Source organism: Oncorhynchus nerka, linkage group LG1 (assembly GCF_034236695.1).
Source record: "Oncorhynchus nerka isolate Pitt River linkage group LG1, Oner_Uvic_2.0, whole genome shotgun sequence".
In the NCBI taxonomy this organism is placed as follows: domain Eukaryota; kingdom Metazoa; phylum Chordata; class Actinopteri; order Salmoniformes; family Salmonidae; genus Oncorhynchus; species Oncorhynchus nerka.
The window spans coordinates 46,830,452-46,858,262 of NC_088396.1; the positions used below are offsets into that span (position 1 = coordinate 46,830,452).

Here is a 27,811-nt window from a genome sequence, read left to right on the forward strand (position 1 = left end):
TACGCAACCTGTTTACTGCATGGATACACAACCTGTTTACTGCATGGATACACAACCTTTTTACTGCATGGATACACAACCTGTTTACTGCATGGATACCCAACCTGTTTACTGCATGGATACACAACCTTTTTACTGCATGGATACACAACCTGTTTACTGCATGGATACCCAACCTGTTTACTGCATGGATACGCAACCTGTTTACTGCATGGATACGCAACCTGTTTACTGCATGGATACTCAACCTGTTTACTGCATGGATACACAACCTGTTTACTGCATGGATACGCAACCTGTTTACTGCATGGATACGCAACCTGTTTACTGCATGGATACACAACCTGTTTACTGCATGGATACCCAACCTGTTTACTGCATGGATACCCAACCTGTTTACTGCATGGATACACAACCTGTTTACTGCATGGATACACAACCTGTTTACTGCATGGATACGCAACCTGTTTACTGCATGGATACGCAACCTGTTTACTTGATTTATCAGGATTTGATGGGAAATGTATTCCAATATCATTTTTCAATCACAGGAAAAAGCAGGAAGCAAAAAAGTTATATGATTGAATTATAAAATAATGTTTTGTCGCTATTTACAACCATTTAGTTAGAAATGTATGCACGTAAAAACATTTTGGATTTAGGTATTGCTCCAGTCTCTGCATAATTTGGTGCACAACTGAATGTGGATGTCGCAACAGGTTGATAAACTCCGTTAAATTATTTCTGTGCAATTATACTCTTGGCTTCAGATTTCTATAACTCGATAGGGTGATGTCCATTTCCATGTTCTTGCAAATCTGTGTGCTCTCCATCGCCAGTACATTTATGTGGATGTAAATTAATTGTGCCTGGCTCATTGATTGCTTTTTGGGAGACTAAAGTCCTCTAGCTGTGCATGGATGTGGCGCCTCATGTGCAGTAAAAGAAATTGGATAGCTTCAGATCAGTGCCATAGATACCACACTACAGTCTATCTTCATTAGCTAGATGAGCATCATCTTGGAACACAACAACAGTCTGATGCAGCTGAATCTTATATTCTGCCCTCTGAGCTGAAGTTTTGCTTCTTCTTAGTGTTTTATATGCTACCTGTTATACCGATAATATTTTACTACTTATATTTACCCATTTCTCTCTGAAGCATAGTAGATTTAGGTCTCTCGTAGAATTGGAACTCATAGAATTAAGTCTCTCATTCATTTGAAACAACTATACATATCCTGTGTTATTTGCAGCCAATACGCATTGGAACTTGAAATGCCAGTGTGGTGGCCTGGGTTATACCACTGCCAGGAAGCCATCATCCTCTCCTTCTCCAAAGACTTGACCCATACATAAACCATCTGCAGTCCAGAATCACTTAGACACTGAAACATTCTTGTTTTGGATACGGCTTAGTGGAACTAAGTTGGCCAGTCCACATATCCAGTGGTTGTATTTGTCCACTCTAGCCTAAGCCATGCTATTATGTAGATTCCACAGATTCTAACATAATTGTTAGTTTTTACCGAAACCACATGAAAATAAACAGTGTAAAAATGGATAGTCCTATTATTTGACAGTGTATTTAGGAATCTCTGAACGGAGGGCGGTACTCAAGCATACAAATGTAATGGTTGAAAAATGGTAGCCTGACAAATACCAGCAATCTTGGATAACCACTGCATTCAGAATATTGCGAATTACAATGGGTTTGACACAAGTGGTTTAGTGTTTTCTTCAAGGCCTTTAGAGCCACTTGTATGCTAAATAATTTGCCAGGCCGTTTCCAGGGAAATGAGGATGAACAAACAGGTGACTAGTTAGCAAATGTTTCAATCAGCATGTTTCTACCAGCGTGGTACTATCGCCGTGGTTCTACCAGCTTGGTACTATCGCCGTGCTACTATCGCCGTGGTACTATCACCGTGGTTCTATCGCCGTGGTTCTATCGCCGTGGTACTTTCGCCGTGGTTCTACCAGCGTGGTTCTACCAGCGTGGTACTATCGCCGTGGTTCTACCAGCGTGGTTCTACCAGCGTGGTACTATTGCCGTGGTTCTACCAGCGTGGTACTATCAGTGTGGTACTATCGCCATGTTTCTATCACAGGATGAGATGAGGAGATGGGGGATACTAGTCTTTTGTCTCTCATTGTAGAATTCAGAATTCAAATAGTCAAATGTATACACATTCTATAATACTCTATAATAGTTTATAATATAATATAATTTCCTCTACAACATAGTTGTGGTGTTTTCTTGTATTTTATTTATTGAATTAGCTATCCACTAATGGATGATATTGTGAAACGAGGTGAGGGTATGAGCTGTGTGCCAAACAGCAGAAAGACAGCATGGCACCATGCTCTCAGAGCTGTGTCTAGTGACAGAGGGAAGAAAGCTATTTCTATTCCCAAACATGTCAGGATGCCACTCTGCTTGGAGATGTGAACAGCTGAACAGCCATGGCTCCACAACCATGTCAGGATGCCACTCTGCTCGGAGACGTGAACAGCCATGGCTCCACAACCATGTCAGGATGCCACTCTGCTCAGAGACGTGAACAGCCATATGCAAGCCTATGTTACGTTCTCATAGGAGAGTTACCAAATAACACATTCCCTCCCATCTCCAGACAAACATACACACACCACCACTACCACCCACCTACCACAAACACAAGTTGGCCTACCCCGGCCAAACCCTGACCCGGACAACTCTGGGTTAATTGTGTGCCGCCCTATGGGCCTCCCAATCACAGCCGGTTGTGATACAGCCTGGAATCGAACCAGGGTATGTAGTGACGCCTCTAGCACTGCGATGCAGAGCCTAAGACCACTGTGCCACTCAGGGGGCCCTGAATTGGACAGTACCAATAACCTCTGCACATAGCTTGAAACTAACTGCATGTAATTTGAAAAATAAATATGGCTATTAATACGCAGATATTTAATGTCATACTTGGTGGAAGAGTGCTATAATCATCCAGGGATTTGGCATGAATCATTTTGGTGCGTCTTCACATCAAGTTCCTCCTGGTCTCCTGTTAGCCGGATCTCCATCTGTGGATCATTCCTTCATCTTAACTAATGGTGTTGCCGCGGGGAGGGACAGCCCAGCCGGGGGAGGGACGGCCCAGCGGCGGGAGGGACGGCCTAGCCGGGGGAGGGACGGCCCAGCCGGGGGAGGGACGGCCCAGTCGGGGGAGGGACGGCCCGTGATTGCTCTGAGTTTCCCTTTAATCATCTCCTCTCGCTTAACTACTTCTCCAGTCCTAGCCTAGGGCAAATCTCTACCACAAACTTATAGCTATTTCATCAATATTCTGTCATTTTACCTCCCCAAGGGATCCCTGTTTGATAAATGGAGTGCACCATGATAAAGTGTATTGCCTAACTGCCTAGTCGCTCAGGGACTGAGCCCGGGGTATTTGGCAGGATATGTCAAATGGGGCTTCTCTGAATACAGCATGCTGGGTCAATTTGACTGTGGGTAAAATAGCTGCGATAACAGCAACTAATTGAAAGAAGTCACTTGGTTGTTGGTTCCTGTTCACCCCCTTTGTTAATACACTCCCACTGGAACCTGCAAGCAAGAGGGATGAACAACGGGGGTACTTTACACAGAGTGGACAGAGCAACGTTTACTGCACAGTGACATACTGTATGTTAATACAGTAGGTTTGGTGCTATATTTTCAGAGCACAAACATACTGTATTTCTTTCATTAGTTGAACACGGTACACTATAACACGCTTACTCTTCCTTGTAAAGCATTGGTTTCTTCAGGCAGTATGCATTTGGTCTTGTCCTGTCCTCTCAGTGTTATTATCTATCCGTGAAGGTTTAGAGATGAGAAAGAAGCAGGCTGATTTGTCTGTGATGGCACTTGAACAAATTATCCCTCAGAGAGAGAAGCCTGATTTGTCTTTGATGGAACTTGAGCAAATGATCCCTTTGAGAGAGAAGTCATTAACAGGTAATTATGCGTCCCCTGAAACGGCACTATCACAGCTATTTCAGGATCTAGAGAAGTAACAAGATGGAAACACAGCAACATGAAATGATGTTTAAAGGATTTATCTCATGCAAGTATACGGACGTGTTGAATAGAGAGTAAAAACTCCTCAAGGTATTTTAGAAATAAACGCCACAATTCAATATATATTTGGAAATGTAATCAAAACAGCAGTTTATTGTCACCATAAATAACACCTGACACCAGTCATAACTGTACTGTTTGTTTCTTCTACTGTAATTGAAGAGGCACTGGATCATGGTCAAAGTCGATCGCCGTTATTCTGTAGATATGAGTTGTTTCACCGTCGCAATACGGGTGCTATCCCCTTGACGAAACAGGAGGATTGCACATTCCCAACAGTTGATATACAGTATGTGGAGACCTTGTGAGTGGTAACACAGTTTTCATTTCCATTGTTCTGTAGCCTTGCTTGTCTCTGTTTTATCCTCTCAACCGTAACACTGAGAAACATCCTGCTTCATTTTTTCCCCCACTGTTCCAAAGTTAAATCAAATCAACCTGAAAATAATAGGTCCATTTGAATGACAATAAGACTCTCGCCCTCACGTCAAGTATGTGCTGCTGCCGGGAAGCATTGTAATAACAGTCACAAAGACGGGGCTGTCACAGACGCATGGTGCCATCACTCTTAGGTATTGGAATGATACACGGGCGGGACACACCACCCCCATGCAGGGATCTCTGTGTTAAATCATAGCCTTCCGCTCGTGGAAGATTTAATCCAGAGACGTAAGGGGGGTAGGACTTGGACTGCTGAGACTGAATTGTGGGGGTGTGGCAGGAGCTAGAGGGCTGGAGCTACAGGATGATAGGCCTCCACCTGTTGCAGCATGGATAAATAGTCAATGGCTTCCAAATGCTTTTATCTTGTAGCCATTGGAATACAGTATACCAGAGTACCACAAATTTGCTACAGTTTGGCATTGATTGAAGCACTTTATTCAAATCCAATTTCAGAGTACTGCTGATACAATGCGACAAGTTCAGAATGCTGCGGATGACAGCTAACTTTCTCCCTATTGTTTCCCGAAATACAGTTATCATATTACTCACCAAGATATTCTCTTTACAATAATGGATGGCCGTTTGCCAATGGCATCAGGTTTTTTGTGTTTTGGAAGTTTAATTTTGTTTCTTGCAAGTGAGTGTACTGCAGTAGGCTATAGTGTTATGATACAAACGACCCTTTGAAGTTACTGTAAAGAGTGACCGTGTCATTTCCTGACTCGAGTAGGATTGAAGAACTGTTCAGGTGTATCCATCCTGTCTCTGCATAACCTGGAAGCATAAACAGCTGTTTGTTCTATTTTAGGGGTCACAGAGGGGAAACATGTTGATATTTGCCCTCTGTTGATTGTTATTGATTAGGGTGAAATGAGCCCACACATCCACTGCCTGCTCTAAGCAGTGAACCCTGTCACCTGTCAGATACAGCAGTTCTCCTTCAAGGACACACACACACATACACACACACACACACACACACACACACACACACACACACACACACACACACACACACTCTTATTGTGGAAAGTCTTGTTCAAAACACAATCACAGAGGTCATTTACTCAGTATGTGTATTTTTTGGGGCGCCAATATTATTTTTGTTCTAGATTTTTAATATGCAGAGTGGGTTTGGGAACAGATGGTGTGTCGTGGTTGAGAAGCTGTGCTGTTTATGAGGATACCCAGGCCCAGGAGGAAGGGTTTATGAGGTGATAGACACCAGTGATTAAATAGCCGTGTCGAGGGACACACACCCACAGGGCCTCACAGCACCGCCACCATTCTCTAACACTGGAGCCGGAGAATGGAGAATGACTAGGGAACAGGGGACAAGGACATCTGCAGTCTTTAGGTATGGTTTTCTAAGATTGTTTAGATTTCACTTTTGTTGAAAACGGTACTGTAACAGGTACTGTAATATATATTTTACCAACCTTGTCAAAGGGCAGGGCTGTCTAATTCAGCCCTTATCCCAGGCTTGAATCAGTCTCTACTGGTAGATAGAACCAGCAGTGTTGCCCAATGCAGTAGCGTAGGGTCTGATGAGCAAGCTGAAATATTAATTTAGCTGTGGACAGAGATATATGTGTCAGGGGGGGGCAACCATTCCATCTCAGTGTTGGTCATAGTCAGACACTATGTGTATAGCAGGTGCAGAGAGAGCAGACTCCGTCATCTCTGTACTGTAATTGAGATGCAGCTAGAATACAGCATTTCAAATGAAAACCTATTTAAATGCAGACAGTAGCGACTGTTGCCATGGAAAATAATTTGATCATGGAGTTCTCTGCCCCTTGTTGTTTCTGCGGCCAGACCTTCTGTACAGGCTATGATTAGACTCATTTACTAGCAGTGTTGTGACTGAACGATAGCTTTTATACGCAGTTGATGACATCCTTTGTTATTCATTTAGAAAATCCATAATTAACAGCTGATTTATCATCAATGTGGACTTTGTAAGTGACATTAAAGACACTAAGGGTTTAGAGATGAGAAAATTGGAATGAAAATATGTTTAATTAACACAGCGCTGAATCAATTGAGGGCATGACCCCTTTTAACACATCTGACCTCAGCAGTCTGACAGCCAGTGGACATTGACATTTGGTCATGTAGTTTAGTCACCTTGGTCTTTCTTCATCCAGTAGACAGTTTAGAGATTGGTTATGAGGACTGGCAGCATTTTACAGCAGCCAGGGGAGGAGGGGGACTTTGGCTTCGGAGCCGGTGACACGTCAGATTTTGATCTGGAGGCAAGGGCATCTGAACTCCCCCAACAGATGTGACAGACGAGTGATAAGGCAGGTGTCATTTCATCAATACACACAGATATTCTAGGTTTATTTTTTTATTTTTTTACTGTTGTAGCCTAGGTAGTGATAATCATCTGTAAGTATTCTGTCCGCCCAATTATTTCCCACAATGAGAAAATAGAGTCTGCACGATATATTTGATTGGGAACACACTGCTTTGAATTTGAAGGCACTTTAGTTGAGTTTAAAAGTAAAGTCATGTCCCTGGATGACAGGTAGTGTGTATGTTATTTACAGCCAACATTAGCACATTACAGCCTCCTTTTTAATCATGTTTACAGCTGGATTAATCCCCAGTACTGCTGTTTACATCCATTAGTTAGACCTGCTGCTTTCCCACTGGTAATCTGCCTGCAGACAGCTGCAGGGAGAGGGAGTGGAAGAGAGAATTGTAGAGAGAGAGATGTATGACACAGGACAGGGAGAGAGAGTAGGCAGCAGACAAGGCTGGACTGCTGCAGCATTTGATCTTCTCGGTTTAATTTCATGTTTCATCTTCAATGTTTTCGCACATTATTCTGTCCAAACCATAACACTTTTCCTTTTTTTCATGACCTTTATGTGAAAAGCTTGGTGGCAACGGTATGCTATTTCACTACATGAATACAAACAAGCGATACCTGAAATGTCATTTGAAATTCAGAAAGCCTCGATACCCAGCAATCCTGAAACACTTTCACATTTCCCAATGAAGTTGTTCCCCGTTTGTCAGGTTCTGTGGCCATCCCTGCATGTCGGTGCAATCAGCACGCGTGTGTCCTCTGGAGGTATTCTAAATATTCTGTCACTGGCTTAAAGGACTGCTCTGTGCTTTGAAGAGCGATGGATTATAGATGGCATGATGCATTAAACAGAATGTACATATTAGTTCAGAAGCAGAGAGACAAGCCCAGGCTCTTTGATAGGGTAGTCCTGGGTTTTTTTTTTACCTGAAAAGACCCCACAGTGAGATTAGCTAGTAAAATACAGAAACTCTGAACAGTAACAATACTCTCTTGATGACTGTTATGATATATTCTTTATTAAATACCCTGGACGTTATTACCACCATAAGTCAGACTGTAGGTTGGCAAATTAAGTCTACAGTGATTTGTACACAGGTTAGCGTTTTTCATCGTGAATGTTGTTCTGGACGCAGCTCTGCAGGGTGGTCTCTAGCTAGCACAGCCACAAAGCCATAAAATCTGATTTTAACCCTAACCTTAACCACACTGCTAATCCTAATGCCTAAACCTAACCTTAAATTAAGACGAAAAAGCTATAATTTTTTAAAATATTTTTTTAAATATCATGAATTTTTACATTATAGCCAATTTTGAGTTTGCAGCCGGCCCATCAAGTGGAAATCAGTCAGCTCTGCCTCCAGGTCAAGTTTCATGACAATAAACGTCAACCTGCGATTTGCACTGTATTTATTTCCTAGGCAGAAAATGCTGCCAGCTATCCATTTAACACCTAGCTCATATATAATGGCACATTTTCTGTTTTTTGTAATGCAACATGTAATTGTGCTCATAAAAGTGGCAAATAAAAGGAAATGAGTAGATAAGCATAAGTCTGTCTTCACTGTGAACACTTCTCAATCCTAACCAGAGGACCATTTTTAATAATCACGCCTTTAATGTCCTGTGGCTACACATTTGTCAGTGGTGGATGTTAAGATGTTAATTTCCCAAGGGATATTTTCATCTATTTCAACAACCTGATGCTTCTAGGATGTTTGCCATGTTAGTTTGTAAGTTTTTGATTTGAATGGGAATATCTCCTACTGTGAACATAATCTTAGTTTCTCTGTCTTTCTCTGTCTTTCTGTCTCTCTGTCTCTCTCTCGATCACAGTCTCTCTCGTTCTCTCTCTTGATCACAGTCTCTCTCTCTCTATCTCTTCTCAATATTCCCTCCTCATTGACAACCTGCACATACTGTACCTGTCAGTCAGTGCTTCTCAGCCTCCACTTTCTATGCATACACTAGAGAATACAAACTTCCTCCCCAGTGTTTGTGGCACTATGTAGAGCTGAGATGATGTGCTCTACTTTACATTCTGAGGATCTTTATGTATCTCTGCATTTTACCTTAAATGCATGAAGATATTTTTGCCATAATACAAATTGGTTACATATGCTTTATCACTTGCTCGTCCAGATACTCCAATTCCCATGGCATATTAACAGGGCAAGAGGCAGAACAGTTTAAAGTGTGGCCTTGTTTATTTTTCTGCATGAGTATTAACTATGAATACCATTTGCATAATCCATACTTTTTAAAAATTGATTATTTGTTTGTTTGTGTGTGTGCGCGCGTACCTGTGTTTATGTGTGTGCATGTGTGTATACATTAATATATAATGTCTGGTACAGTATGTTAGGTTTAGATGGTCTCACTCTCTAACACTCACACACACCAGCATTTCCCAAACTCGGTCCTCGGGACCCAAGGGGTGCACATTTTGTTTTTTGCTTAATACTGTCTGCATTAAGCTTGATGACTAGTTCATTATTTCAATCAGCTGTGTAGTGTTATTGTAAAAACCAAAACGTCCACCCCTTGGGATCCCGAGGACCGAGTTCTGAGAAACACTGCCACACACACTCCTTCAATTTCTCAGAGATGGACTGCCATCTAGTGGTCATATCGCCAGCCTGCCTGTATCAGCTTATTGATGCAGTCCTCATACCATTTTATTTATTCATAGGGAATGCAGAATAAAGATGGAGACTGACTCAGATAGCCAAAAACAGCTTATAGAAGTAAATTGCATCTGGTCTACTTGTGAAAAAGCACACTCTCTTCTCCTCTTTATTTATTCTCACTCCTTGGGTGTGCTGAAATATTTGAAGGTGAGGTAGAAAAGAAAAGTCAAATTCCATTTAGATGGTATAAAAGGACATTTTCTCTCTCTGGAGATGGCATTGTTCGCTCTGTAGGAATATCAGTTATATATTTAAATGTTCATAGAATGAGTGCTATCAATAAATCACAGAGATGCATAGAGTACTCTAGTGCCCAAAAGCCAGTTTTACCATTTTGAAGTAGTCAACTTGGTGGGACTTCCTATGGTTTAAGGAAGGATCACATAATCCCATCCCGGTTATCAGCAGGGTCAGCCAATGAATTATACTCGTGAGCAAACATTCCATAACTGCAGGTGGTAGTAAATAGCCAACTATGGCTTTATACCTGTTCCAACAACACTCTCTAGATGGGAGTATACTGCACACCCTTACAGTTTGTTTACCAATTCCAAGTATTAATAGAAGAAGAACATGGACTACTTCAAAATGGAGATGGCCTCAATGGCACTGCCCGTATGCTCCCAGACGCTATAATGGGACAGATACGACGTTGCAATCTCTTTACATTTATATAAAATAAATAAATAATTAATGTATTCAGTTATTTTGTTATGAAACTGAGTTTTGTGACTATATCACCCCCTAAATCAATGAGAATATCTAACTTATCTAAAAGCCAGTTAAATCTGGAGCCTTGTCATATTTTCATGTCTATGCCATTAAACTCCCATTAAACACATTCATTGCTTTTGTTTTACAGAACATAAAGCTAAAGCCCTCATTTATTGTCAAAGCTCTGTAATACAGACTGGACAAAATTCATCTCTTATCTCCTCTTTACACCATCCAGCCAACCACACAGCCCCTCGCCACACAGCCCCTCGCCACACAGCCCCCTCACCAACACAGCCCCTCGCCACACAGCCCCTCACCACACAGGCCCTCACCAACACAGCCCCTCGCCAACACAGCCCCTCGCCACACAGGCCCTCACCCACACAGCCCCCTCACCAACACATCCCCTCGCCACACAGGCCCTCACCAACACAGCCCCTCACCACACAGGCCCTCACCAACACAGCCCCTCGCCACACAGGCCCTCACCCACACAGCCCCCTCACCAACACATCCCCTCACCACACATGGCCCTCACCAACACAGCCCCTCACCACACAGGCCCTCACCAACACAGCCCCTCGCCACACAGGCCCTCACCAACACAGCCCCTCGCCACACAGGCCCTCACCAACACCGCCCCTTGCCACACAGGCCCTCACCCACACAGCCCCTCGCCACACAGGCCCTCACCCACACAGCCCCCTCACCAACACATCACCTCGCCCACACAGGCCCTCACCAACACAGCCCTGTTCAGTTCCTCAGATCATCTGTCACAAGGGAATCGTGGTCCACTCAATATGGGGGAGGTGTCAGTGGTGTGTCAATGTAATCTCTGTTTTTTGTTTCAACATGAGATCGATGTTTACCTCTCCTTTGTAACTCATACAATGACGCAGATATATAAACACTGAACGTTTTAGATCAACTACTCATTGAAGGGTTTATCTTTATTTTTTAAAACTATTTTCTACATTGTAGAATAATAGTGAAGACATCAAAACTATGAAATAACACACATGGCATCATGTCGTAACCAGAAGTGTGCTATCCTGATGCAGTCAGTTGTGTGGTTTAGTTAAATATGGCCAGTGATGTTAGTGCTCTGAGTGGAGTCCTGACCCCTCTGGGCAGCAGTATCAGAGCTGCTAAAGTGCTTTGGCATCCGTGTGACAGGATGAACACCTCAAAAGCAGTGGCGGCGACCCCACTGTAAGTACTGCACCTTTCATGTTCAACTACAGGTTCACTACAATTTAACCTGCAGACAGATGATGGGAACACCCTGATGTTATAAGGTTTCCCTTCAGTTTTTGTGAAACACGCAAATCCAAACATTTAAATACAACATCCAGCTATTTGTAGTTATTATAGATCCCTGTTAGTTCCTGCCAAGGCAGCAGCAACTCTTCCTGGGATTTATTATGAATCCCCAATTGGTTTGTGCAAAGGCAGCAGCTACTCTTCCTGGGGTCAAGCCATTTTAAGGCAATTTACATCGGAGTTAAAACATTACACTTCCCTACACATTACTACAACATATTTACAATCCAAAATCCAAATGTGCGTGTGTATAGAGTGCGTGTGTTAGCGTGTGTGTGTGTGCGCGTGGGTCTGTGCCTGTGTGTGTCTCTTCACAGTGCATGCTGTTCCACAAGGTGTAGTTTTATAAAAATAAATATCTGACTTTACTGCCTTCCTGAGTTACGTGATGTGGAATAATGTTCCATGTTGTCATGGCTCTATGTAGTACTGTGTGCGGCATATTTTGGCGGCATATTTGGCGGCATATTTTGTGGGGGTATGCATGGGTGTCTGAGCATGTGTGCTAGTCGCCTAAACAGACAGCTCGGTGCATTCAACACATCAATACCTTTCACAAATAATGTGATAAAGTGAGCCAGGGGAGATTGACATGCATGTTATTCATGTTGGATCTCCGTGTACATTTAAGGGCCAGTCGTGCTGCTCTGTTCTTGGCCAATTGTAATTTGCGTATGTCCCTCTTTGTGACACCTGACCATAGGACAGGACAGTAAGTCCAGGTGCCACAAAACTAGGGCCTGTAGGACTTGTTGTTTGATAGCAATGTCAAGAAGGCATGCTGTAGCAGCGCTTTATCACAGACAGACCTCTCCCCATCTTAGCTACCTTTGCATCAGTATGTTTTGACCACGACAGTTTACTATTCAGGGTTACACCAAGCAGTTTAGTCTCCTCAACTTGTTAAATTTCTACATAATTCGGGTGTAGTGAATGATTTGTCCCAAATACAATGCTTTAAGTTTTAGAAATATTTAGGACTAACTTATTCTGAAACTGACTGCAGGGATTTCACTTGCTGTGGTAGCTGACGTGTACAGTGTTGAGTCAGCAGCATACATAGACACACAGGCTTTACTCAGAGACAGTGGTAGGTCATTAGAAGAGATTGAAAAAAGTAAGGGGCCTAGACAGCTGCCCTGGGGAATGCCTGACCCTACCTGGACAATGTTAGAGAGGCTTCCATTAAAGAACACACTTAGTGTTCTGTTAGACAGGTAACTCTTGGTCCACAGTAGAGTAGGGGATGTAAAGCCATAACACATATGTTTTTCTAGTAGCAGATTATGATCAATAATGTCAAAGCTGCACTGAACTCTAACAAAACAATATTTTTTATTATCAGTTTACCTCAGCCAATTATCAGCCATTTGTGTAAGTGGTTACATCTTAAATGCCCTTCCCTATAAGCATGCTGAAAATATTTTGTTAATTGGTTTACTGTGAAATAACATTGTATCTGGTCAAACACAAAAGTTTACTAAGGGTTGGTAACAGGCTAATTGGTCAGCTGTTTGAGGCAGTAAAAGGTGCTTTGCTATTCTTGGGTAGCGGAATTACTTTTGCTTCCCTCCAGGCCTGAGTGCACACACTCTCCATTAGGCTAAGATTGAAGAGATGGCAAATGGGAGTGGCAATATCATCCACTATCATTCTCAGTAATGTTCCATCCAGATTGTCAGACCCCGGTGGCATGTCATTGTTGATAGACAACAATTTGTTCACCTCTTCCACACTCACTTTACGGAATTCAAAATTACAATGTTTGTCTTTCATAATTTGGTCAGTTATGCATGGATGTGTAGGTTCAGAATTTGTTGTCATGCCTACATTTGCTAATTTTGCCAAGGAAAAAAATCATTCAAGCAGTTGGCAGTATCAGTGGGCTTTGTGATGAATGATGTTATCTGTTATTAGCAAGTTATTGATTTCATGGACCTTGTTTTTTAGGCTACACATGTTTCTGTGTTTTTTAAGTGGGTAGATCAGCTTTAATATTGTGGATAGATTAGCTTTCATCAATGTAATTGTCTGTATCATTTCCAACCCCCATATATATATCCCCCCCCCCCCCATTTCACAATAGTTATCGTTTGCATGTTCTTAATCCCATCTCTGAAGACCATCCAGATTTGATTTATATTTGCCATATATTCTTTACTGTGCCGGTTCACATAAATTCTGAACCTATATACATTTTACGGACGCAGTATATTTGACATTAGTTATCTTGTTGTTTTTAGTCCCATCCTTCAGCTCCACTCAACCCCTTCCATCTATCCCTGAACACCATCCAGTTTTGATTTTGTATTTTTAACTGTGCTGTTTCACAAATGTTCTGAACCTTTCTCTTCTCATAGTTTCTGCAGATTGTAAATTAAAGGCTACATATGTTAATGTGGGCTACTTTTAGCTCTTTTCTGCGATTCTTGATTGTTTTTATTGCTTTACTGGGAGACTTATCAGAGCTAGACATGACAGTGATATTTATTTTTGAGCTGATAGTGCAGGGTTAGCTGCACACAGTGGACTTCCTACAAGGGCAAACCACCTCAGTGCTAACAGTATATCTCAGGTTCGTAGGTGATTGATTACTGCTGACAATAGCTGTAGGATTGACATAAGCATTCAGGGGAGTTAGAGGGACATACATTAGGTTACTTACAATATGACTGACAACACCCCTGGGACAATGTACATTTGCAGCAGCGCTACGACTAATCAACGGCACAATGTTAGGGATTATCTGAGCAGGGCTTGGGTCACAGATTAGTCATTGTCTCAACGCAGCCTTGAAATGTACGGACAGGATACATGAGCCAAGATGATTTGGATGGACTCCGTTTCCAAAGGGTGACAAAGTTATCTATAAAAGCTACACCAACAGAGCTACAGTAGCCTTTTAGCCAGCTGTGTAATGCCAGTAGCCTTTTAGCCAGCTGTGTAATGTCAGTAGCCTTTTAGCCAGCTGTGTAATGTCAGTAGCCTTTTAGCCAGCTGTGTAATGCCAGTAGCCTTTTAGCCAGCTGTGTAATGCCAGTAGCCTTTTAGCCAGCTGTGTAATGTCAGTAGCCTTTTAGCCAGCTGTGTAATGCCACTAGCCTTTTAGCCAGCTGTGTAATGCCAGTAGCCTTTTAGCCAGCTGTGTAATGCCAGTAGCCTTTTAGCCAGCTGTGTAATGCCAGTAGCCTTTTAGCCAGCTGTGTAATGCCACTAGCCTTTTAGCCAGCTGTGTAATGTCAGTAGCCTTTTAGCCAGATGTGTAATGCCAGTAGCCTTTTAGCCAGCTGTGTAATGTCAGTAGCCTTTTAGCCAGCTGTGTAATGTCAGTAGCCTTTTAGCCAGCTGTGTAATGCCAGTAGCCTTTTAGCCAGCTGTGTAATGCCAGTAGCCTTTTAGCCAGCTGTGTAATGCCAGTAGCCTGCTGAATCTTTCACAGCCGTGACCCAGTGATGGTACCTGGCCTGAAATAATTGGCCGCTTTTTGGAATCTTTCAGAGCTAGAATCAGTTCTTTAAAGTACATTCTCAGCAGTTCTGAGATAGTCCTCCTAATGCCGTTTGACCCCACATGGACTGCGACAGCGCCAGCCCCCGGCAGCAGTCGTAAAACGGTAGGAAGCAGCCTTGTAATGTCCTGTACTCATGCTCCAGGGTAGCACAGGGCTTTTGCCCCGGAACCGAGATGTTTCTCACCATAGAGCTGCCAATGATGACAGCTGGTGAAATGGCTGAGGTCCTGCCGTTCTATTGCCTTGAGTGGTTTAGAAGGACCCTCAAAGTTTATGGTGCAAGTCACTAAGCATGTTGTGGTTGTTATATACATGTGTCTGAGGCTGACTCTGTGGGGTGCTGGGCTGGACCATAGAGAGAGATACAATATTCTGTATCTATGGTCTGGACTAAGCTTATCTCAACATTAGCCTTTATCAGTTCTTTATAGGGCACATGTTATTTGTCTCCTTGAGCTCTGGGTGAAATGCATTTTTAAACATGAATCCTCTTAGAATGTACACTGACAATTGTACTATTATTTTAGCTGCAATATATGTGTTCAATGGGATGATAAAGTGTCAAGTGTACACTGCAGTCTTTATCCCAATATGATGTACCCCTCCCTGATGAGTTTGCGTAACATCATCCTCAAGTCAGTGTGATGTTAAATCTACCTCTCCTTCTTTCACATGCTCAGTTGATTGACATCAAGGAGAAACTGAAGCTGTTCAAGAAGTTCTGGTCCAACCTGCCTGAGGACATCTGCAAGCCACACAGGGTGACAGCAGGGAATGCCACCGATGATGACCAGTGTTGGAATGGGCACACCAAGGGCAGGTAAGACGCGACTACAATAAGTGTTTGCACCTGAACACAGGCTGCTTACCCCAAACACTTGGGTAAACTAGCACTAAATTACAATATGTCTGGTCCCTGAATTAAGAACCATTCTGATTATGTATTTTGCGCTGGCCCAAATACGGCAGTTTGCTATTGGAGAGCCTTGACATTTCTGGCTGAGGCATTGCAAAACAAGTGAAAACACTGCTATACACTCGAAATTTCTCCGACCAAACAGAGTCTAAACAGATTCCTTCCCTGGTGACGCCCTGTAAAGCTGTAATTCGCAGACTGTGGGCAACCCCAGTTCTGCTGTTGTTTTTTCACTTTGAAAGAAAACATGGGGGTTGAGCCCTGAGCAGAAAGAAGCATCATCCTCGGTTCTCGGATCTGAATCAGCTCGACCACAAAAGAGGAAAAAAAATAGTAAAAGGCTACTCCAATCCTGACTGATCCAGAGTCCGGGTAAACATTACATTGGGCATCCTTTTGAAAAGTTGGAAGAGTGAATAAGAAATGGCCAAAGTACTCCTGTTCTACATAACAAAATAAAACAAGATGTTACATTTTTCTGCATCATTTTTGGACAGAAAGTTTCTGATTTTTGCAATGTTATATAAATGGAAAAAATCTGTCCTTGGAACAGTCTTGATATGTTTGTCAAGAGAGATATCAGGGTTCAGAGGAACGCTGAGGTCCTTCACAGTTTTATTTGAGACAACTGAACAACCATCAAGATTTAATTGTCAGATTCAACAGAATATCTCTTTGTTTCTTGGGACCTAGAACTAGCATCTCTGTTTTGTCCGAGTTTAAAAGTAGAACATTTGCCGCCATCCACTTCCTTATGTCCAAAACACAGGCTTCCAGGTGGTGGGGATTTTGGGGCTTCACCATGTTTCATCGAAATGTACAGCTGTGTGTCGTATGCATAGCACTGAAAGTTAACATTTTGTTTCCAAATAACATCACCAAGAGGTCAAATATACAGTGAAAACAATAGTGTTCCTGAAACGTAGCCTTGAGGAACACCGAAATGTACAGTTGATTTGTCAGAGGACAAACAATCTACAAAGACAAACTGATATCTTTCTGACAGATAAGATCTAAACCAGGCCAGAACTTGTCCGTGTAGACCAATTTGGGTTTCCAATCTCTCCAAAAGAATGTGGTGATCGACGGTATCAAAAGCAGCACTATAAGGTCTAGGAGCACGAGGACAGATGCAGAGCCTCGGTCTGACGCCATTAAAAGGTCTGGGTCAAGGTTTGGATTTTTCAGGAGACTCTTTTTTACTGCCACTTTTAGTGAGTTTGGTACACATCCGGTGGATAGAGAGCCGTTTATTATTTTCAACATAGGAATGCCAAGCAGAGGAAGCAGCTCTTTCAGTAGTTTAGTTGGAATAGGGTCCAGTATGCAGCTTGAAGGTTTAGAGGCCATGATTATTTTCATCAACATGTCAAGAGATATAGTATTAAAAAACCTGAGTGTCTCCCTTGATCCCAAGTCCTGGCAGTGTTGTGCAGACTCAGGACACTGAGTCCAGAGACATGTTGGACAAAACCCACTGAGTCGATGATGGCTCCGAAATCCTTTTGGAGTGGGTCTGTGGACTTTTCCATGTGAATATTAAAGTCACCAAAAATGTGAATATTATCTGCCATGACTACAAGGTCTGATAGGAATTCAGTGAACTCTGTGAGGAACACTGTATATGGCCCAGGAGGCCTGTAAACAGTAGCTATAAAAAGTGATTGAGTAGGCTGCATAGATTTCATGACTAGAAGCTCAAAAGACGAAAATGCAGTCGTTTTTTAATATTATTTTGTAAATTGAATTTTGCTATCGTGAATGTTAGCAACACCTCTGCATTTGCGGGATGCACGGGGGATATGGTCACTAGTTGAGATGGTTTTGGATAAGTTGGACTGCAGAGTGAAGGAAAAGCAGCCAACAAGTGGTCAGCATATGTGGGAATCCAGGACTTTTGGAAAAGCATTCCAGGTGAAGCTGGTTGAGACAATGCCAAGAGTATGTAAAGCTTTCATTGCGGCAAAGGGTGGCTACTTCGAAGAATCTGAAATATAAAATATTGTTTAACACTTTTTTGGTTACTACATGATTCCATAGGTGTTATTTCATAGTTTTGATGTCTTCATTATTATTCTACAATGTAGAAAATAGTAAAAAAATAAAGAAAAACCCTTGAATGAGTAAGTGTGTCCAAACTTTTGACTGGTACTGTATATGGCTAATTAAGGAGCCCACATTATAGCGCAGCACTTGCATACTAGTACAGGAAAGCAGCGGCACAGATGAAAGGAGAAACTAGTGATCAAACCTCTGTTAGTAAGAAGCATATGTTTGGTAGAGTGTGCACAGCTCGGATTGCTCCCTCCGGCAGATTTAGATTTTTTTTCATTTAAGTAATGCAAAGTAATATAATGCGTTATTTTCCACACAAAGTGATATTATAAAGTAACTCGTTACTTTTGTTAAATGTAACGAGTAATATATAACTTTTTCAAGTAACTAATCCCAACACTGCTATGTAGGAATCAATGCTGTATATAGGCAGGCAATGTGCTGAACAGGCAAACATAGCTAACTATTTTGGTCGATTAAGCAACCATATCATTATTGAATCAATAAGCATAATTAAAAAATGCATATAGAATTTCTTACCTCTCTTTCAGTGTTAGGGTTTGCACCACAACTTGTACAGCCCCAGGTTCTCTCTAAATTAGATTGTCTTCACCAGTATCTCTCTGAGAAATGCATGTTTCTGTGATGTTACTGTACCGGATTTAATTGCTGATGCACTTTTTTGGGGTGGTCCTGGGCCTGAAATGCTGTTTTACCACCCAGCTAGCTAGCATTAGAATCTACAAACCAAACCCACTAATGTTGTGATGTCAACAATCTGCATATCAAGCTTTAGCTAGATCGCTAGTGTTAGCTAGTTGAAATAAAGGCATTTGGCCATCTTGTGGAGTTTATGCAGTGTAGCTACATGATGCAGCTATCGTTAGATTAGTTTGAGTACAAAACAGTCAGAATACAGAGGACCTTAGCTAGCTAGATAAGTAGCCATGTTATCTAGCTTGAACTTTACACACACTAAGGTTAGCAGGTAATTTAGCAAGTAGACTAAAAACAATCCAACACTTACCTGCCAGTCCATAAGAAGGATGGCAGTTTCAGATTCACACTTCTAACCTTTCAATGCTCTCCACCTTTCAACATGAATTCCAATGATTATCTGGTTTCTGGATTGAGCAGTCTCTCTTCCTTTTCTCTTATGGGGTTGTTGATTCAGATCCAAGAAGACTGATGCTTGTTACTGTCAACTTTTTCTGAAAACATTGTATTCTCTACCAGGACAGTTCATCTGCAAACAAGTTAACTAGCTTGTTGGCTTTGTCTGCTCGGTGTTTGTTTCTGGCGGCTGTAGCTTGCAAGTGACTTTCCCTTCCTCTCAAGCTCCGGAGCCATGCTCCAGCAGGGTTGTTTGAGTAGGCTTGGTTTAACGCAAATACACTGAGGTGGCTCAGGGCTCAACTATAGACACAACTTGCCCAGAAGGCCAGCCCAAGGAGACTCAGGGATCAAACAAAGACGCACCTTGCCCAGAAGGCCAGCCCAAGGAGACTCGGGGCTCAACCATAGACACAACTTGCCCAGAAGGCCAGCCCAAGGCGGCTCAGGGCTCAACCATAGACACAACTTGCCCAGAAGGCCAGCCCAAGGCGGCTCAGGGCTCAACCATAGACACAACTTGCCCAGAAGGCCAGCCCAAGGCGGCTCAGGACTCAACCAAAGACGCACCTTGCCCAGAAGGCCAGCCCAAGGAGACTCAGGGCTCAACCAAAGACACACCTTGCCCAGAAGGCCAGCCCAAGGAGGCTCAGGGCTCAACCAAAGACACACCTTGCCCAGAAGGCCAGCCCAAGGAGCCTCAGGGCTCAACCAAAGACACACCTTGCCCAGAAGGCCAGCCCAAGGAGGCTCAGGGCTCAACCAAAGACACACCATGCCCATACGGCCAGCCCAAGGAGGCTCAGGGCTCAACCAAAGACACACCATGCCCAGAAGGCCAGCCCAAGGAGGCTCAGGGCTCAACCAAAGACACACCATGCCCAGAAGGCCAGCCCAAGGAGGCTCAGGGCTCAACCAAAGACACACCATGCCCAGAAGGCCAGCCCAAGGAGGCTCAGGGCTCAACCAAAGACACACCTTGCCCAGAAGGCCAGCCCAAGGAGGCTCAGGGCTCAACCAAAGACACACCATGCCCAGAAGGCCAGCCCAAGGAGGCTCAGGGCTCAACCCCCATATTATTATTTTTTTTAAACAGAGTCGCATCGACTGGTAGCTGATTCCATTTTTAATGTTGGTTTTAATTTGCTTTGATGTCTTTTTATAACCAGCATAATGCCTCGTTGCTGGAATTAATTGCGTTAGCAGCCAAAATGTTTGTAAACTGAAGTTAAATTCTGCTTTGTCCCAAAAGGGGAGACTAATAAACTACTATTATTCCAAGGTCATTACTTTTATGTGCATATTACTTAGTGAACTTGGGACTTTAAGTTCTATCTGTGCAAAGCATAGTACTGAGATATTGAGAATCAATGTTTTTACATCCCAGATCTCAAAACTGTTTTGTAGTGAATTCTTATATCATAACCCATTAAGGTTCTCACCTTAAAGGTACCTAAAGTGCAGAGTATCAAACTCCTGAGATGCTTATAAATCATGTTTTTTTTAGGAGGGTGCAATCACAGATACAACCTTATGGCTCTGAAATGTCAATCTGTGTTCAGCCATAAGGTTCTTTCTGACAATTGTTCAGTTTTTAAGACTACTGCAGCTATTTGAATGCATAAATGATAGAATAACACCTTTTTACTAAGATAGAGCCCGAACACATCATCAAATATATTAAGCCATGTATTATGATCATCAGACAAATGACTATCATCACTGAACAACGATGTGACAACATTTACTTTAAGATGTCTGACCGCGTTGTTATTATGCTTCCGTGCCATTATTGCTGGCAAGTCTAGCCTAGGCCATACTTAGACGGACATGGCAAAGACGTGTTCGGATTGGTCCATCGGTATTTGTTCAGGCTTGTAATTGGATTGCAGATATAACCTTCTAGTACCAAGTTCAAATGGGTTTATTCAATCCAACTTTCTTTCTTTCCATTTGTTTCACTTAAAAATGTTTTATTTTTTTTGAAAATCTAACATCACAGACATATGAAGAACCATCTAAAGATCAATTATATGTGACTAACTCATTACTAAAGGAGTCATTATGAATGTAATATTTAATTGTGTATGATAATTACATAGAGGTTGCATTTATCCCAGCGTTCTTGAATTGTGATCTCTTCCTCGTCTTTCTTGATATGCCAGGTTGTCTAGATGCGGAAACATAATTCCCCCTTACTGGTTTTTCTACGGGTTTGAACACCCAAAGGTTGAGATACAAACATCACTGAAGATGCTGAAGGCACTGTTACCATGTCAACTATCGTCGGTTTTGTTGCCTGACCGGTATAACCTGTGATAGGTCCAAATAAATTGTCAGATGTTTAGAAAGCGTATTATTATGTCGTTGTTGTTGTTTTTTTTGCATTAGTAATTGGTAGGAAACAGCCCAAGTCTTGTTTGAGAGTTTAGGTTTTTAATCAGGTTTTAGTTCAACTTTGATATAGTTCAAAAATAATTTTAAAAAGTATACCTCTTGGTGTGTTGTTACCCGAAGCTGTCTGACTGTTTCAGAGCAGCACAGACTGGTGGATGTGGGGAAACATTGCACAGCCTTGGATGGGTGGCACCGGTGACTGAGTTGTGAAATAATAAATAGCAAGTGACCCCTGTAACAATTTCCCTGGAGAAATATCTTCAAAGTATGTCAAAACATAGTGCCTTTCAAGAGCTCACTCTACTCACCCTGGTCACCCCTGACAGACCTGTGCTATTCCAGCCTGTCAGAAGGAGAGCTGAGGACAAAAACAACAGTGTAGAGAGTTATATGGCAGGCCCAGCCTTTGTCTCTGTCCTGTCTTATCCAACTGGAGGGTGCAGAGCCCACAGCCTCAGTTCCGGAGAATTCTGTTTGACAGACACAGCATGCAGGGGAGGCCAGACCAGACTATAATGAGGCTGTCGAGTGTCATTAACTGCTCTGCCATTACTCTCATTCACCCGAAGTCTCTGTGTTGCACCAATGTTCCACATGAAATGTTCTACTAATTGTCTAACAAATTGGTGTTTGCCTCGGTGTGCAGAAGAGATGATTTCTTTAAAAAACAGTTGCATTGGTAACTATGGGAACTCTTTTTAATATGTATGAAAATGAAAAGGAATGGTTATTGTCTGGCCTGGCAGGTATTTCCCAGAGGTTCTGAAAGACGGATTGACCAATCAGGTGAATAACCCTGAGGTGGGCGTGGACATCACCAGGCCGGACACGTTCATTCGCCAGCAGATCATGGCTCTGAGAGTGATGACAAACAAGTTAAAAAATGCCTACAATGGCAATGATATCTACTTTCAAGACTCAAGTAAGTAACACTCCACATATACAGTGCATTCGGAAAGTATTCAGACCTCTTGACTTTTTCCACATTTTGTTACGTTTCAGCCTTATTCTAAAATGGATGAAATAGTCTTTTTTTTCCATCATCAATCTACACACAAAACCCCATAATGACAAAGCAAAAACAGGTTTTTATGAAAAAATCGAATTCAGTAAAAATAAAAAACGGAAATATCACATTTACATAGGTATTCAGACCCTTTACGCAGTACTTTGTTGAAGCACCTTTGGCAGCGATTACAGCCTTGAGGGTTCTTGGGTATGACGTTACAAACTTGCAACACCTGATTTGGTGAGATTCTCCCATTTTACTCTGCCGATCCTTTCAAGCTCTGCCAGGTTGGATGGGGAGCTTCGCTGCACAGCTATTTTCAGGTTTCTCCAGAGATGTTGTATCGGGTTCAAGTCCGGGCTCTGGCTGGGCCACTCAAGGACATTCAGACACTTGTCCCGAAGCCACTCCTGCGTTGTTTTGGCTGTGTGCTTAGGATCGTTGCTCTGTTGGAAGGTGAACCTTTGCCCTAGTCTGAGGTCTTGAGTGCTCTGGAGCAGGTTTTCATCAAGGATCTCTCTGTACTTTGCTCCAAGCGGGTTGTCATGTGCCTTTTACTGAGGAGTGACTTCCGTCTGGCCACTCTTCCATAAAGGCCTTATTAGTGGAGTGCTGCGGAGATGATTGTCCTTCTGGAAGGTTCTCCCATCTCCACAGAGGAACTCTGGGCCTCTTTCAGAGTGACCATCGGGTTCTTGACCAATGCCCTTCTCTCCCGATTGCTCAGTTTGGCAGGGAGTCTTGGTGGTTCCAAACGTATTTAATTTAAGAATGATTGAGGCCACTGTGTTCTAGACCTTCAATGCTGAAGAATCATTTTGGTACCTTTCCCCAGATCTGTTCTTCGACACAATCCTTTCTTGGAGCTCTATGGACAATTTCTTCGACATCATGGCTTGGTTTTTACTATGCCATGCACTGTCAACTGTGGGACCTTTGTATAGACAGGTGTGTGCATTTCCAAATCATGTCCAATCAATTGAATTTACTACGAGTGGACTCCAATCAAGTTGTAGAAACATCTCAAGGATGATCAATGGAAACAGGATGCACCTGAGCTCAAGTTCAAGTCTCATAGCAAAGGTTCTGAATACTTATGTAAATAAGGTATTTCTGTTTTTTTATTTTTTTATATATATACATTTGCAAACATTTAAAAAGAAATCTGTTTTCACTTATGGCGTGTGTAAGTTGATGAGGAAAAACATGAATTTAATCCATTTTAGAATAAAGCTGTAACCTAACAAAAATGTGGAAAAAGTCAAGGGGTCTGAATACTTTCTGAACGCACTGTGTATATACAGTACCAGTCAAAAGTTTGGACACACCGACTCATTCAAGGGTTCTTCTATATTTTGCACATTTCTACATCAAAACTATGAAATAACACATATGGTATCATGTAGTAACTAAAAAAGTGTATAACAAATCAAAATACATTTTATATATTAGATTGTTCAAGAGTGTGATGACAGCTTTGCCAAGAGTGTGATGACAGCTTTGCCAAGAGTGTGATGACAGCTTTGCCAAGAGTGTGCAAAGCTGTCAAGGCAAAGGGTGGCTACTTTGAAGAATCTCAAATATTATATATATTTAGATTTTTTTTAACACTTTTTTGGTTACTACATGATTCCATATGTTTTATGTCATAGTTTTGATGTCTTCACTGTTATTCCACAATGTAGAAAATATTAAACATAAAGAAAAACCCTCGAATGAGTAGGTGTTCTAAAACTTTTGACTGGTATTGTATACATATATATTATATTATTAAACGTTTTCATATTCAAACTCTGCAATAATTTTTTCTGTGTTCATGTTTTCATTTTAACGTTGAAAGTGTATTTTATATTAATAGTCTCTGTCAGTTGCTCTTTCTGTTAGTTGTTCTCTGTCAGTTCCTCTCCCTGTATATCTTTGGACTGCTCATTGTGCTCTGTGTGTTCCTGTGCTGTTGTCCAGGCGACGAGGGCAGTGGCTCGGGCAGTGGCAGCGGCTGCACGGAGGCCTGCGTCACTGAGTTTGACTTTGCCAGCACCGAGGCCCCGGTGGTGGGAGCGGACCGGAGCGGGAGTGGCCCGATGGAGGATTCAGCAGCAGCCACACACCCTGCCCCCTCAGCAGCCCTGCTGGCCAGCCTGGCCCTTTCAGCCCTGGCACTGCACAGACTATGGAGATAATGCTGGGGGAACTCACCCAACGTGGACAGTAGGATCTCTCTCTACGCTGTGTTTTTCTACCCAAACAGACTGGAGCTACAGTCAAGCAGACAGTATTCAGGGGTCTACTCTGCTCTGGAGACAGCAGTCATGCATCCTGGTTCCCCTTTCCTCCTCCCAAAGAGTGTCTGGTTGTTGATTCCATCCTTAGGCAGGGCTTCACATGACTGCAGTCACTCCAACATATAAACAAATGATCTCCTGTTCAACATTGTTCAAGAATTACTTTTGTCTGGCAGAAGGCAGATGTTATTAGGTCTCCATGAGAAAAAGCCCTTGCACTTTTGGTCCTATTTTATTTTTTATTTTTCTCAATGCTATAGAAGGTTATTATGTTTTTTTCACTGTGAGTATGTGGAGAGGTTACACCTAAAGGTGACCAGGAGTCACAGCTAAAACATGTTTACTATGGTTTACTGTTATACCACATTATACTATGAGGTGATCTCAGTTGACAGGTCTTTTACTTGTTGACAGGTTAGAAGTGCATTTCTTCTTTCAAATAACAAACCTCAGACGACCCCAAAATCATATAAAAAAAAAAGAAGAGAGAAACAGTACGGCTGTCACAATAATTGTTGGTTTCTACCTTGTTTCCTCTGCTTTAAATATTATTGATTACATCTACATTGATAGTAAATAATACCAATGAAACATGTTTGTTGTTAATGTTATTCAGGTAAGGTAAGATATTCTATTACCAGTGTTGAGGAAGCTAATCTAAAAATATAGTTTACCAAGCTACCAATTACTTCAAACTGGAAGAAGTTAAGCTACACAAAAGCTACCCTAATAATGTTAACGCTAATAATACAAAATATATATATATTATATAATATATTATATAAAAAAAGTATTTCACTACATCCAAACTACTTCAAAAATGAATGATCATATGCAAATCCGAAATGTCATAGACTACAAATTGCATCTTTGGGATAAAATGTTAACGGAATGTGTAATTGTGTCTATTAAACACAAGCACAAGTTTCCAAGTGAGAATTAGTCAGGTCTGATCCCGATAAAGAAAGGAAATGATTTCCTACCCGTATCTTGCAAAAAGAGTCATGTGTAATTCCAGTTGTTAGCTACACCACTACATGGTAACAAGTCATTAACTACTGAAAACACTACCAAGATTAGAATGTAGTTCAACTACCACCAAGCTACTGCAAAATGTAGTTCAATTGTAGTTCACTACTCCCCAACACTGTGTATTGCTCATATCTGATATGAGTTTATACCATTTACTGCGTTCTATTCTTTGTTATGTTATCATATCACAAAGAACCTCATCAGAAATATTGCTTTATGTTCTATGGTGATATCCACTATGTATTTTCTAATCATTGAAAAGAGTAAGAGAATGGTCAAACGTGCAAACTATCCACCTGAAATGTATTGGTGGGAGGTTATTGAAGGCATACACTCATTTAGTCCCTTTTAAGTGTCACTATTTGTTTTATATCCTCTGATATGAACCTTTACCTGATAACTCAGGATTGATATGCTTTTAATTATGTTTTTATTGTTAATTCAACTTTAACTGCACATGCTTAACTTCATAAGAATAATGTATGTTCATCTGCCTTGCAAAGGGTTTTCATTACCAACAATGTGATGTCTTGAACTTCCCATCTGTCGTTTTAAAGGCAAATTTAGATACAGGAAGACACCTTGTTCTAAACATTCTAGCAAGCCCTTTCTCGTGTACAGTACACATAACATTGATTCAAACCAGACTGTCTGCATTCATTCATTCATTACTAAAAACAATAAATAATGACTGAGGATCAACAAGATGACGTGCCAAATTGTAGTAGGTTAAAAGCACATTGAAGGCTAAAAATGCAGAAGAGAAAAAAGACACCTGCATTTATCTCTGGCGCCTGAGGGGTTCTATCTGTGGTGACAGGCTCAATGCCGACCACAGACACCTGTGGAATTAGAGTTATAGAAGGTAGAGAGTGTCTGGACAGGGTTGAATGCTCCAGTGAGGATAGGCAGTAGAGCATGCCTACAGAGACTAGGAAGAGGATTACTGAAAGGAGAGTTCTGTATTGCCCCCCTTCAAACGCTAGCCAACAAAACCAGTCTGTGTTCGGTGTTCTCAGAGGGCCAGCCGGTCAACTCAGTAAACCACAAAAGGCCAGCTAAGCTTACATAACAAGGGATTTAGGATTATATTAAAATCCTTCAGCTTTTATCATGGTCTCTTAATGGACTCAGTGCAGCATATAAATTGTGTGAGCTTGCTTCGTTGCCTCTTGATAAACCAGTATTAGTGTTCATCTTGTATGAATGTAAGGCAAAATTATGATGTGCAAAATTATGGAGAACAAAACATTTTGTCCCTTTGTCAAGTGTGTCCTTAAAATAAGATTATTTAATATGAATAATTATCTTGCAGGATGCTGTTTTTTATTTTGTGTATCATTGCACTTTTAATGGTAATATATTTGCAATATTTTGTCTTGAAAATTGATGTTTATGGATCAGCAAATTAATGTCAATCAAATGTTTCCGAAACATTATTCATCAACATTTCATACAGTCAAATGCATTCTATTGTAACAAAAACAAGATTATGATGATATCTGTTGCTTAGAATTGGAAAAACTGATTCAAGCCAATAAGGTTGATGATCTAGTTAACATAAAGACCGTACAAACAAAAATGCCTTACAGTTTTTTAATGCAATTAAAATGGTTGCATCTGTGTTTTGTTACTCTTTCTTGCAAATAAATATTTATTAAAAAGATTGTAACAGCTTTGCAATTTCATGACTTACATTTGTAATTTCAAGAAAAAAAATTATTGAAATAATAATACAAAAAAATGTTAAAAAGTATATTATAACCGATGCTTAACCGAACACAGGATAATGTCAATCTTACGGGTTATAATGAGATTTAGGTGACAATATCCTATTAAATAATTAAAAATTTTATCACCTTTATTTAACTAGGCAAGTCAACGCTCTAACCACTAG

General features: G+C 41.5%; 1 protein-coding gene across 1 annotated transcript in view; it reads left to right on the plus strand.

Moving 5' to 3' along the window:
- LOC115130623 (glypican-6-like) overlaps nt 1–27,586 on the plus strand; it is a 179,575-nt gene extending 151,989 nt beyond the window's left edge. The window contains exons 7-9 of the mRNA XM_065019249.1: nt 15,791–15,930; nt 22,338–22,513; nt 24,563–27,586. Of these exons, the coding sequence (XP_064875321.1) occupies nt 15,791–15,930; nt 22,338–22,513; nt 24,563–24,780 (534 nt within the window). The 3' untranslated portion in view covers nt 24,781–27,586. The remainder of the gene's footprint in view (nt 1–15,790; nt 15,931–22,337; nt 22,514–24,562) is intronic.
- Nucleotides 27,587–27,811: the final 225 nt, after the last annotated feature.